Source organism: Scyliorhinus torazame, chromosome 18 (genome assembly GCF_047496885.1).
Source record: "Scyliorhinus torazame isolate Kashiwa2021f chromosome 18, sScyTor2.1, whole genome shotgun sequence".
Classification (NCBI taxonomy): domain Eukaryota; kingdom Metazoa; phylum Chordata; class Chondrichthyes; order Carcharhiniformes; family Scyliorhinidae; genus Scyliorhinus; species Scyliorhinus torazame.
In genome coordinates, this window is record NC_092724.1 from 155,535,739 (window position 1) to 155,549,065 (window position 13,327).

General features: G+C 45.8%; 1 protein-coding gene across 1 annotated transcript in view; it reads right to left on the reverse strand.

Annotated features, from left to right (window-relative positions):
- Positions 1 to 13,327, reverse strand: part of p4hb (prolyl 4-hydroxylase, beta polypeptide) — a 45,316-nt gene that overhangs the window by 30,361 nt on the left and 1,628 nt on the right. The window contains exon 2 of the mRNA XM_072483677.1: positions 3,496 to 3,702. Within this exon, the coding sequence (XP_072339778.1) occupies positions 3,496 to 3,702 (207 nt within the window). The remainder of the gene's footprint in view (positions 1 to 3,495; positions 3,703 to 13,327) is intronic.

The window sequence follows — 13,327 nt, forward strand, 5'->3', positions numbered from 1 at the left end:
GGCTTGGGTGTGTATGTGGGGGTTGTGGGTTAAAGGAGATTTCTTGGTTTTCCTGGGACCGGGCAAGGGAGAAGGAGACCCGGGAGAGGGCCTCCACGCTGGCCAGTGAACGGGAGTGAGGTGGGGGAGGGGCTGCGGCCATCGGATCCTGGTACAACAAGTTTTGGTGAGTTTAGCGGGGTGACAAGTTGGGGGAAGGAACAGAGGTTTGTGGGGAGGAGTTTACAAGAGGAAGTGGAGGGGAGGAGTCTGGGGGGGGTCTACAATTCATGTGTGCCATTCACAGTACTCTTTCAGGGATTGGATGGCATGGAATATTAGGGGGGTGGACTATATATGTCAACGGTGACCAGGGGCTATTCCGGATTCCTTTTTTCCCCTCCTTGGGAGGTTTAGTTTTATTTGATGCTTATATTGTCAGGTAGGCCGTTGTTTGGGGATTGGTGGGAGGATGGGATTGTTGCTGTTGATAAGGGGATTGACATATTACCATGTACTGTTTGCTGGTGGGAGGGGTAAATTCTGAAGAAAATGTGAAAATGGAGAATAAAAATATTTTTATTAAAAAGAATGTAACAGTAGCCACGTGCCCGCTTCATCTCAGAGACAAGGCAGCTTATGTGGAATGTAAAACACTAGCGTTATGCTCAGGTGAACAGAACAGCCCGTTATTGCACTGTACACAACGTAATGGTGAATTCAAACATTAAATAGCCAACACCCGGCTGAAAGGCCCTTTTCATTAACTTGAAACTATTACAGGTGAATTGGAAATACTGGCTGAGTGTTCCCCATAGTGATTGGCTGATGGGAGGCTGGATAATTCCCACGGCACAATGAGGCGTTCACCATGATTTAAATTACGCAATGGCATGGTTTGCTGTTAAACCCGAGCAAGGTCTCATTTTGAATGCAGGCCCCAGGCACAGCACCGCTTTGCAAATAGCAGCCTGGTTTTGGAGAATAGCTGCTCACTGAACCAATAGGGGTTATCCCATTCCTGAAAGTTGCAATGGCATTAGTGCTGCCCAATCATAGTGAGAAACAAAAGTTAATCCAGGTGACAACTTAACAATCGGAACCCATCAATATACTGGTAACTAAGCAAGCAGGTCACATGTTCCACACCAATCAGGACCAAGATATAAATCACAGTCAGAGATACTGGTCAAGTGGTCAAAATTGCTGAAATTCACCATCAAGCAATTAGCTCCATCTCTTTCTCCCCACCCCATCCACTGCCGCGGCTTATACCAGAATGGATGCCTTGCCCAGTAAGCATTAATGTCAAAAGGAGCTGTGGGAAGTGTGGAGTCAATTCCTTCAGAGGAGAGCTGGGAAGAAAGTTTCTACGGTTTATAGTGCACAGAAGCTTAAGAACATAAGAACTAGGAACAGGAGCAGGCCATCTGGCCCCTCGAGCCTGCTCCGCCATTCAATGAGATCATGGCTAATCTTTGTGGACTCAGCTCCACTCTCCGGCCCGTACACCATATCCCCGAATAACAATTAGCATCCACCCCAAATACAAAATACACAGAAGTGCTGCAAATACCAGTGGGCTAAACAGCTGGCTTGTAATGCAGAACAATGCCAGCAGCGCGGGTTCAATTCCCGTACCAGCCTCCCCAAACAGGCGCCAGAATGCGGTAACTAGGGGCTTTTCACAGTAACTTCATTGAAGCCTACTTGTGACAATAAAAGATTATTATAATAAATACTCAGCAGGTCTGGGCAGCATCTGTGGAGAGAGAAACAGTGAACATTTCAGGTTGATGATGCAATGGGTTGCAACAATAGAGGCTTCAAAGCAAGGGAACAGGGAGAAAGTACAAAAAAGGGAAAATCTGTGGCAGATTAGATGACAAAGGGGCGATAGCACAAGACAAAAGGAGATTATAATGAGTCAGGAAAAGAGGAGACTAGAGATGTTGCAAATACTCAAAGACCAATAAGGTAACCATATATTTATGGGACAAAAAAACAATGAATGCTATCCAATACAGAAGTGATACTAAGATTCTCACGGTCTGAAAATGAGAATTTCACTTTCTGCCAGGGACACTAATTCTACAATAATGGGATTTCCCCAGCAAAGATCAATTTTAAAAAGTCTGTCACAAAATGAAACTCATTTATATTGCACCAAACTATATGGTTTCACAAGTGAAAATTTATGCTGAAAATTCAACCTATCCATGCAGACAGTCTGAAGCAGCACCATAAAAATGATATGCTCAGAAAAAAAATGGACTATTTTGAAATATTTGCACTAGCAAGAACTAACAGGAGAGATGAACTATAAGTCATATTTCAGAACAGACTTTCATTAAAAATGTTTGATGGATGTTGCTAACATTTATTGCCCATCTTAGGTGCCCAAGATGTTGTCAAGCAGTTTCCTTGACCTGCTGCATTCCAGTGTGGCAGGGGCACTCAGAGAAATGAATACGCCGCTCTAGGATTTTGGCCCAGTACACGATGCAGTGGGAAATGGAAGGATTGGAGCTACTGTTAAACAAAGACTAGGTACATCGCCACAGTACAGCTGGCATTCCAAGCAAAGAGCTGATCACAAAGTACAAGTAACTAATGAATTGGCATGAATAGCAGTAATACCACAAGCAATGAATTAATTTCAAAGCAAATTCAGTTGTTTTGTACCATCCACAAGCAATTCCAGCTACAACACTGGGCTACATTGCCCACAGTGCAGCCCAAAACTGCACAGTTCAGGGTGCCACACCACAGGAAGAATGGGAACATATTGGAGAGAAGAATGCAGAAGAGGTTTACGAGATGAGAAACTTCAGTTGCGAGATTGGAGGGGGCTGGGATTGTTCTCCTCAGAGAGAAAGCAGCGGAGACGAGATTTGATAAGAGATGTTCAAAATCATTAGAGCTCTGGAGAGGGTAGACAGGGAGAAACTGTTCCCTCTGGTAAAAGAATCAAGAACGAGAGGGCACAGATTTAAAGTTATTTGGACTGGTTTAGCACAATAGGCTAAACAGCTGGCTTGTAATGCAGAACAAGGCAGCAGCGCGGGTTCAATTCCCGTAGCAGCCTCCCCGAACAGGCGCCGGAATGTGGCGACTAGCGGCTTTTCACAGTAACTCCACTGAAGCTTACTTGTGACAATAAGCAATTATTATTATAATAAAAGAAGCAAATATGATGAGGGGGGAAAAAAACTTGTACAATAAATAGTTCAGGACTGGAATGCACTGTCTGGAAGCGTGGTGGAGTCAGGTTCAATTCGAGCAACTCCAGGCAGCATTGTTTCGATTTAAGTCTGATGTGCAAGGGTATGGGGTAAACGCACTAAGCCATGATGTTCATTTGGAGAGCTGGTGCAGACATTATGGGCCAAATGGCCTCCTTCTGCACCAGTAAATGATTAGTTGCAACTAATAATAGTTCTCAAGTTTTCAAAGAGTGGAAATAATTGAAAAAGTTAGGCATCATGCATTCACTCTTGTTGGAATCTTCATTACCTGAATAATCCTTCGGGCTGCTCTTATCGCCATTTTTAAAAAACTTAATGGTTGGGTATCCTCGTACTGCAAACATCTGCGCGAGGTCAGATTCCTCAGTGGCATCTACTTTCGCAAGTCTGATCTGAGAGCCTGCTTCTTTCAGCTTTGCAGCAGCTTTGGCATATTCAGGGGCAAGTGCCTTGCAGTGTCCACACCAGGGAGCATCTGTGGGTGGGGGAAACAAGTCACATTAGATCAAAACCAGCAAACATGCAACAGGGTTCATGAGTGACAAATTTCCTACAACATTTCTTTCAGGGCAAATGGGAACTTTGGAATTTCAAAACAGCCTTTTTCCCCCCACTTCAAGAAAATAATATGATTAATATCACAATGACCATTTATTAAGATGCATGTTGAAAGATTAAAACCACGGCAGGTACTGGAATGATTTAATGGTAATGGGAGGGAGATGGATGTACTCGGGTAACACAGTAAACTAACTGGAGTGTCTCTAGTGTTGGGACACAATGCAGGGCAAGTGGGCACCCACAGTTGCACAGGAATACCCCAACAGCAAAAGCACCTGCATCTTAAAACCCTCAGAATGCAGCAAGCTCCTGGAGAAGGGCTTGCCCCATAGAACACAAAACAGAAGGACTCCACAAAACGTGGTGCTGCCCCTCCAGTAGGTCACCAAGTCTTTTCACTCCTTCACGCCATACTGCAGAGGGTTGGGACCAGCTAGTCAACTCACTGAGGGGAAGAAAACAAGCAAAAGTCAGGAAGTGGCAGAGAAACAAAATTGTGGTTTACCACTGAAATATAGAAAAGTTCAAATTTCTACGTAAACCCTTATCAAATGAGGCAATTGTGATATTTTAAACGAGATGTAATAGATTAAGGCGGAGCAGCACCTTCAATCAATGCCATCACCCCACAAGCTCCCCAATAAGCAGCTCACCGCAGAGCGCACAACAGTACTGGAAACCACATGACAACATTGCTGGTATTGTACACATCTTCCCAAGACAGTACTGACGACTGGTACAGCATAACCACCAAGTTCAGCTCACCAACATCCAGCAAGCAGGATAGTATTAAAACTGGTGGGCTTCAGACAGATGAAAGCTCCCATGAAACAGTAACCCAACAGCCAAACATCTACCAGTCCTTCACATTGTGAATCACGTAGCCCTGACTGGTAATCTCAGCACCAACTTAACTTCTTATTACCCAATTATTTTTTCCCAATTGAGGGGCAATTTAACGTGGCCAATCCACCTAACCTGCACATCTTTGGATTGTGGGGGCGAGACCCACGCAGACACGGGGAGAATGTGCAAACTCCACACGGACAGTGATCAGAGCCGGGCTTGAACCCAGGTCCTCAGTGCCATGAGGCAGCAGTGCTAACCACTGCTCCACCATGCCACCCATCTCCACACCAACGCAGTAGGAAATTAACTCTTCATGGGCTGCTCCTGGTAAATAACCTTCAGAACACTCCCAATATTAGCTTTAAAAATATCAACAAGAGGCCAAGGAATTAATGAGGGAGCTCACCAGTCAATATATTAACCAGCACACAGGAAGAAAGGTCCTTAGCTCAGCGATCTTTACAAGGAGGAAGTGATTGCAGCGGATTGCTAGTCTAACTGCTATGAACATCAGGCAGTTGATGGGCTGGTTTTACAGTACAGTACCAGCAATGCCTTCTCATCACTACAACAGCTGGAGTGTAATATCCCCAATCCTACCCCTCAACAGACATTAGATTATTCCACAATGAACACAGCTCTCAATTCTTCTGAAAGAAAGCAAGTAGGGAAATGAGAGGACGGTACAAAGTAGAGGTCATTTCTGCCCTTACTTAACAAGTACTTCCCCATCAGGGGGGCATCTGGCACTAGGAGCCAAAACACCTGGTAACAGTTTGATAGCCCAGCCAAATCAGCAGAGACCACTGATAGAACAGTTAGTCTGTTGCACCCTACCATAAATTAATGGTGCATTTTTCTTTTATTTCCTTTTGATGTACTTAATATCTGTTGAGCTGCTCACAGAAAAATACTATGCACTGTACCTTGGTACACGCGACAATAAACAAATCCATCCATCCAGTGAATATATTCAACCCCACCATGCAACTGCTTTGATATACTAGCTACTTTGTAAATTCGTTAAATTAATTTAATCAACAGTTAGCCCAACATCACAAGTGGCAACATTAAAAAATGCTGTTCAAGAGGCAAGCTTCTGATCGACAGCATTCTCCCAGTGAAAGTGCAAAGCACAGGTCAGAGAGGGCAATGGGGACAGTGGAAGGAAAGAGCAGAGGTCTAGGTACAACATTCTTCCCTACACAGCAATAGAAACAAACTTTAAAAATCTGCAACAAATGACCTAGAATTTCTCAACTACAGGCAATTAGAAACAATTATATTTTTAAAAGGTCAGCACGATAAGCAGCCAGTGTTTCCCCATTCAAGCATGTTAATGCTCTGCACCCCTGTTCTTGTCCCTTGTTAACTCCATCAGTGCCATCAAACCAGTCCCCAGGTGAAACAAACTTCCTCACTCGGGGCCTACACACCACCTCGTGGGTAACGCAGTGCAGGACTCAAACAAGCCTGTCACCAACCTAATGATGCCACAACACAGCAAGGCATGCTCCAATAAGGTTTACTCCTGGAGTAAAAATAATGCATGGTCAATTTATATTGGGATGGCACCTTCACTAGTTAGGTTGCTGGGACAAACATTTCAACTTATTGTTGCCATTCTCTAAACAGGGGTCTGCATTTAAACAGCTTTTCACCATTGTGTGTGTGTGAGTGGGGGTGGGGGGGGGGGGGGGGGGGGGGGAATTTTGAATGCAGCTAGCACACACATTGGGAAAGCGGTCTTTGGCGATTTCAAAATTATACCTTTGTTAATATTAGTCCGTGATAAACAACCCAGATAATAGGCAGGTCTATTGGGGGCACTACAGCATCAATTTCAGATTGGAAGTTGAAATAAATATCACTCCATTCCAAATACTTTTAATTCCGATTCCAAGGTCTGCAGTGTGACACAGTAAAAAGTTTTACAACACCAGGTTAAAGTCCAACAGGTTTGTTTCGAATCACTAGCTTTGTGAATCACTGCAGTGTGACAGATCAATAAAGCAAATACATAGAATTTTGGTTCAAGGTAGTCTGCTGGTCAATTAAATACACCAAGAGACTACTTCACCCCTCTTCAGAAACCAGACACAAACAGCATGTAGAGGACAGCTAGCACGAGTCTTTAAACTAGCACAATTCACGATAGCTCCCAACCGGGTCATCTGGACCGATTACAGTCCACAGCTCCATTACAAAGGCTGAACATTTAAACAGAGCATTTTGAATATTAATTATTAATGCGGCAGAAACAGTTGGCAAAAACAATTAGTTCAACATAACCATCCCCATCTGTTAGTCACCACACCCCCACCCCAAATATACTTACTTCATTCAGAAAACTGACGAAGCTACAAGTGTGGCAATACATAATGTGGTTATTACAGATCATCACTCCATTCACAATGCAAAGTGCAATCACATGGCAATTGCCTCACCATTTACAATGCAAAGTGCATCTACATTTACATGGCATTTACACACAGGGGCGGGGGGGGGGGGGGGGCAGAGAGAGCGAGAGTAGCGACATGGGTTCAAATCCCACCATGGAATTTAAATTCACTTAATAAAAATCTTGATGTGAAAAGCTAGCGGCAGTAATTGCAACCGTGAAACCATTGTGCCGATTCCCATGGTTAAAATCCCTAAACAGTGGCCTTAGCCATGAGCCTTTGTAATGGCTGCCTAAGTATTCAGTACATTACTCAGCCCATGTCCCTGGACCTAGGAATGTGCCAGTCTGCAACATGACATGGCCAGGCTCCTTACTGGAAGCAGACCAAAAGAATCGCTCAAGAGTTGATGGTCCTCCAGCAGCAACTGAGCGAGTTTCAATGTGCATTCCTGAAGGACAGGGGAAGAGCTGTGTCGTCCGTCCGCCCCCCCCCCCCCCCCCCCCCACAGAGTGGTAGAAGGGTGCAAGGGCCCTTCTCACCAGCTACTCGTCCCGGAGACACAACACAAGTGAATTAACCAATTATTAACCGCATTATCTAAATAGGGAAAGACTTTGGGGTGCTCCACTGCAGGGGGACCTGGGGGTCCTCGTTCACAGAAAACTGCATGCCATAGTAAAGAAAGGAAATGTAATGTTGGCATTTACAGCTAAAGGAATAGAGTATAAAGTAAGGAAGTATTGTAACTATATACGATGTGGAGATGCCGGTGTTGGACTGGGGTGAGCACAGTAAGAAGTCTTACAACATCAGGTTAAAGTCCAACAGGTTTGTTTTGGATCACTAGCTTTCGGAGCGCAGCTCCTTCCTCAGGTGAATGAAGAGGTGGGTTCCAGAAACAAAGTCAATGATGCAAGACAATGCTTTGAATGAGAGTCTTTGCAGGTAATTAAGTCTTTACAGGTCCAGGCGGAGTGACTGGAGAGAGAGAGAGAGAGATAATTGGGTAAGCGTTCTCCAAGGCGGCCTTCAGGACGCGTGATAATGCAGAATCGCCGAGCAGAAACTTATAGCCAAGTTCCGCACACGAGTGCGGCCTCAACCGGGACCTGGGATTCATGTCGCATTACATTCACCCCCCCACCATCTGGCCTGGGCTTGCAAAATCCTACCAACTGTCCTGGCTTGAGACAATTCACACCTCTAACCTGCAACTATACATGTGGAGATGCTGGCATTGGACTAGGGTGGGCACAGTAAGAAGTCTTACAACACCAGGTTAAAGTACAACATTATTTCAAATCACTAGCTTTCGGAGTACTGCTCCTTCCTCAGGTGAATGAAGAGGTAGGTTCCAGAAACGTGTGTGTGTGTGTGTGTGTGTGTGTGTGTGTGTGTGTAAGATCAGAGGCTGAAGTGTTCCCCGACTGGAAGGGAACATTCCTGCCTGGTGATTATCGCGCAATGTCCATTCATCCGTTGTCGCAGCGTCTGCATGGTCTCACCAATGTACCACGCTTCAAGACATCCTTCCCTGCAGTGTATGAGGTAGACGCAGAATCACCGAGCAGGAACTAGGTGGGAAGGGTTGGGACCCACATTAGATGCGGTGTGGAGTGAGGCCCTTCACAGGATGAACACCACGTCCTCATGTACAAAGCTTAGCTTGATACAGCTTAAGCTAATTTTAATGTGCACCTGACCAGGTTCAAATGTCCATGGGTGGAAGACAGGTGTGAGCACTAATCACACACATGTTCTTGTCCCAAGCTAGAGGGTTCTGGCACTATGTGAATGATTCTTGATCATTGAGCTGGAGTCCTGTCCTTTAGTGGCCATATTTGAGGTGTCAAACTTGCCAGAGCTGCAGATGGGCACAGAGGCTGATGTCCTGGCTGTTCTGCCCAGGTCATCTCCACCCAGTGCCTTGGTGTGGCCGAGACCCCCAATGGGAGTTCCTACACCTCAAGAAAGTAAAGTGCACCATGAGAGCAGTTGAGGGATTCTATTCGAGATGGCAGCCGCTTATTATCTATTTTAAGGAATTGGTCAGTTAGTTGTTAAGGGGGAAGTGTGACAGGGGTGCGGATTGAGAGGGGTTATTTTATGGTTTTTAAAAAATATATATGCAAGTGTTTACTGTTATTTTGTCTTTTATATAAAAAGTGAAAAATGTGAATAAAAATATTAATCTCTGGTTTGCAGCCAGCAATCGTCTTCTTCGCAGTTACGAGTTCTTGAGTTTAGAAAAAAACTGCTGTACTCACAGGCAGCAGGCTTTCTGGAGATACCATTTCTCAACAAACTGGGCCTTCAGCTCGAGGTTTACATTCAGGCCTATACCTTTCTGTATTCACATCAAACCTTGTTTGCAGCTCGTAGCTGGACTCCAGGCCTCTGCAGTCTCAAGAGATCGACACCGGGAGGAGACTGGCCCGCTGCCCAGCGGCTACACCCGTGCTGGACTGCGGGGAGGGGAACCAGCAGCTGCTGCTGGAGGTCTCGCGGGCCACCACCCGGCTGCCACCTCACTGCCCGGGTCACAGGAGGCCAAGCCAAGCACAGGTAGGATGTTCTACACCAAGCTGGACGGCGTCACCATCGTGATGTAGCTGCGGGCTTACGTTGAGTGAGAAAGATGGCGGCAACGCCACGTGGCAGCAGATGGAGCAGCTGACCAGCCACAGCTGGCAGTCCATGCACAGCCGCTACGTGCGCTACCTCTGCGGCCACGAACACCTCTACCAGCTCGACAGCCGCTCCGTCATCCCCACCGCCGTCTTCCCCAAGCGGAGGGCTCTGGAGGTGGGCACAAAGCGAGCTCCCGGAGGGGGGGCTGGTGGCTCACGAGGGGACAGGGGAGGATTCCGCGCACGCGGGGGGGGGGGGGGGTCGCTTGCCGGCACCGCGGCTGGAAATGCACGTGCGCTACTCCGGCACTGGCCCTGCGCATGTGCGAGACCGTCAGGGACATTGGGACCCGATGTATCACAATGATGGCGCCCACCCTGTGTAAGACCATAAGACATAGGAGCAGAATTAGGCCCCTCAGCCCATCGAGTCTGCGGTTAGCATAGTGGTTAGCACAGTTGCTCCAGGGTTCCAGGTTTAAAACCTTCTTGGGTCACTGACAGTGTGGAGTCTGCACGTTCTCCCAGTGTGTGCGTGGGTTTTTGCCGGGTACTCCGGTTTCCTCCCACAGTCCAAAGATGTGCAGGTTAGGTGGATTGGCCACGCTAAATTGCCCTTGTGTCCAAAAAGGTTGGGTGGGGTTACTGGGTGCAGGGAGATCGGACTGTGGGCTTGGGTTGGCTGCTCTTTCCAGGAGCCGGTGCACCCTTCTGCACTGTAAATTCTGTGAAATGTATGAAATCCAGACTTGCTGGAGTGAGGGAGGGAGTCAGCCCTCAAGTGGCCTCCTGAAGAGAGTTAATTAGATCTCTTCATCCAAGGGCAGCATTGCTACCACAGGGTGTTGAGGATCCGGGTTCGCTACCAGCCCCAGGTCACTGTCCGTGTGGCGTTTGCACATTCTCCCCATGTCTGCGTGGGTCTCGCCCCCACAATCCAAACAGATGTGCAGGGTCGGTGGATTGGCCACGCTAAACTATCCCTTAATTGGGAAATAAATGAATTGGGTACTCAATTTAAATCGAAAATCTCTTCAGCCAGCCTCAGAATCAAAACAGAAAACAAACTGGAACCCTCGTTGCAGTGGATCATGGATCAGATCCAATCACCAACTGTTACCGGGCAGAGTACAGTCTTTTGGACCAATCACAGTCCCAGCCAGTCATTGGTGCTGGACTGTCCACTGCTCCAGTTTGAACAAAGTGGTCTCATGTTATGAAATACTGCACTTGAATTAAAGTCATGTCCATAAAACATCTATGAATCAAAAATGTCATGGCAAAATTAAAAGGGGGAAATAAGGGAACAAAAAAGGACCCTTACAGATGTCAATACCAATACCACTGATGCTCCCCAAATAGCTGGAGGGAAAGAACAACCAGGGTCCATAACACCAACCATGCTCCCGAGCTCAGCATGTGCGCACCTTTAGGGGAAAAAAATAGAGGCAACATCTAATGGAGTCCAGATTTAATTCCCGGACTCCATTTATTCTGCAATGTCAACAGGCAAGAGACAACAGACAACATGGCGGCCACCAACTAGGAAGGAAATCAATTAATCTTTGCAATAGCAAGTCCATCACAAAACAGTTACACCATCACCAGGAAATGTTGTCTCAACCCAAATAAACCAGAGATAAGTTGAACGATTGCATCTATTGAAAATAACCAGAACAATGAATACTAGAGTCAATACTGTCCAGCCAATATTACACTGGTGCCATTTTCCTCACCCCCATTCAGCTGCCAAGATGTCAGACTGCATCTCACCTGTGCCAGAGTTTACACTGCTGATGAGTCTCTGCCTCATGTTCCTCTAACCCTCACACGCCCCCCCCCCCCACCCCCCCATTAAAAAGGCATCTAAACTACTGGCCTTATCCACTCAATCTGGGTAACAAGGTCTCTTGAATTCCCTATTGGATTTATTTAGTGACTACTGATAGATTTGGCTTCGACCTCCCTGCACATGTGGAAATATATTTTCTACATCAACCTGTAGCGTCCATTTTTCAGGTCACCTCTCCACCTTCTTTACCAGGAAGAGTTCCTAATCGACATAACCAGTATCACCCATCCAAATATTTTATGTGCCTCCTCCAGCACTTCAAAATATTTTATTTACTGACTTTTAAAACCAGGTGATATGATTGCAGTCGATGGACATAATCCTTCAAGGTTTGATGAATGATTTCCTAACCCCACATTCCTCCTATCTGTACATTGTACAAATGTTAAATGGCTAGCTTTCATCACGCAGTAGTCACAATCTTGACAAGTTACAAAAAAACAATGCAAATGTCAAGAAAAGTGGACGCTTCAATATGCAGATTTGATTGAATTCAAGCTTTTATAAGCGAGACAATTTCAAGTTGATCATTTTGCTAAAATTAAATGGGCTTCAATTTTTGCCAGGACGTCCCAATGAAGTCAAATTAGAAACTTTTCAAGCCAACTTGATTGCAGCACCTCTGGGCTTTCTATATAAAACCTTCACCATCTCATTTAAACATTTGTGCTAAACAAACATTTGCATTAGGTGTGCAAGCCGGGCAGCTTTTGACCCAAGTGTTTAACAAAGTCATTATGGCCAAATAATTCTTATTAAAACAGGACAGACAAGTAGGAAATAAAAAACAAAAAATGAAGTCAGACACCACCCATGGACAGGAGCAGGGCACTTTTATTCCAGCAATGTTTTAAAAAAATGGCTTTTGCTGCATTACTAAAAACTGTTACTTCTTTGTAACAAGAGGACTTGCAATTCCAGTTTCTATACTTTTGAGCCAAAATAAGTCCACTGCATGATTTACTGGAAACAGCTGCCCCGAAAGACTTTGCAGCTGCAATATGCTGTTAAAAAATCCATTCATCCCAATGACATGCATGAAGCCAGTTATAGGATTTAATGCCCTAGAGACACCCCCTTGCCCCTTAAGCAGGGACTACAGGAAAGGACTTTCCAATTCACGTCATTCCTTACATACTATTTCAAAAACGTCAGGCCTCAGCAACGGCGAGGAGTAATGGGATGAACAGGCACTCGCTAAAAGCAAAGGCCTCTGCTTGGAAATCACGCGTCAATTTCGTGTTCTGCTTTTTCTGGTTATGAAAAAGGGGCGATATTAGCCCAGCTTGCAATTAAGCCATGGTTTAGCACTGCAGAGACAGAACACTCCCTGGCCAGTCCACCATGCAATCTGGGGTCTGGAAAGCGCAGCCACCCTCCCTCGTACACGTCAACTTTACCCAAATTGCGGAACACCCGCCTCCTTCACTTATTTTGCTGGTCGCTAGTGGCCGACAGCAGCTGTCAATTCATCCCATTCCGGCCGTTTACGTGCAGTTTATACACGTACCATTTATTTCAGAAAAAAATAGGGCCCTGTCACCCTTCCAAGTGCTGCCCTGGCTTAAGTTCAGCTTCCTGGATCACCAACTCCAACTGCTCGGTGCATTTTCTGCTCAGTACAGATTTCGGGCAGTTTTTTTAGTTGTCGTTTCTCCTGTACAAAGCAGAGACAAATCAGCCAGGTCTCACATGGAGCAGCCACTTATTTCAGTTCAAAAGGGAAAGCCACAAAGATCCTATCAGACAGACAGCGCCAGCAACAACCAAAATACAAAGTAACGCTGCAAAGTCATCAGCCAG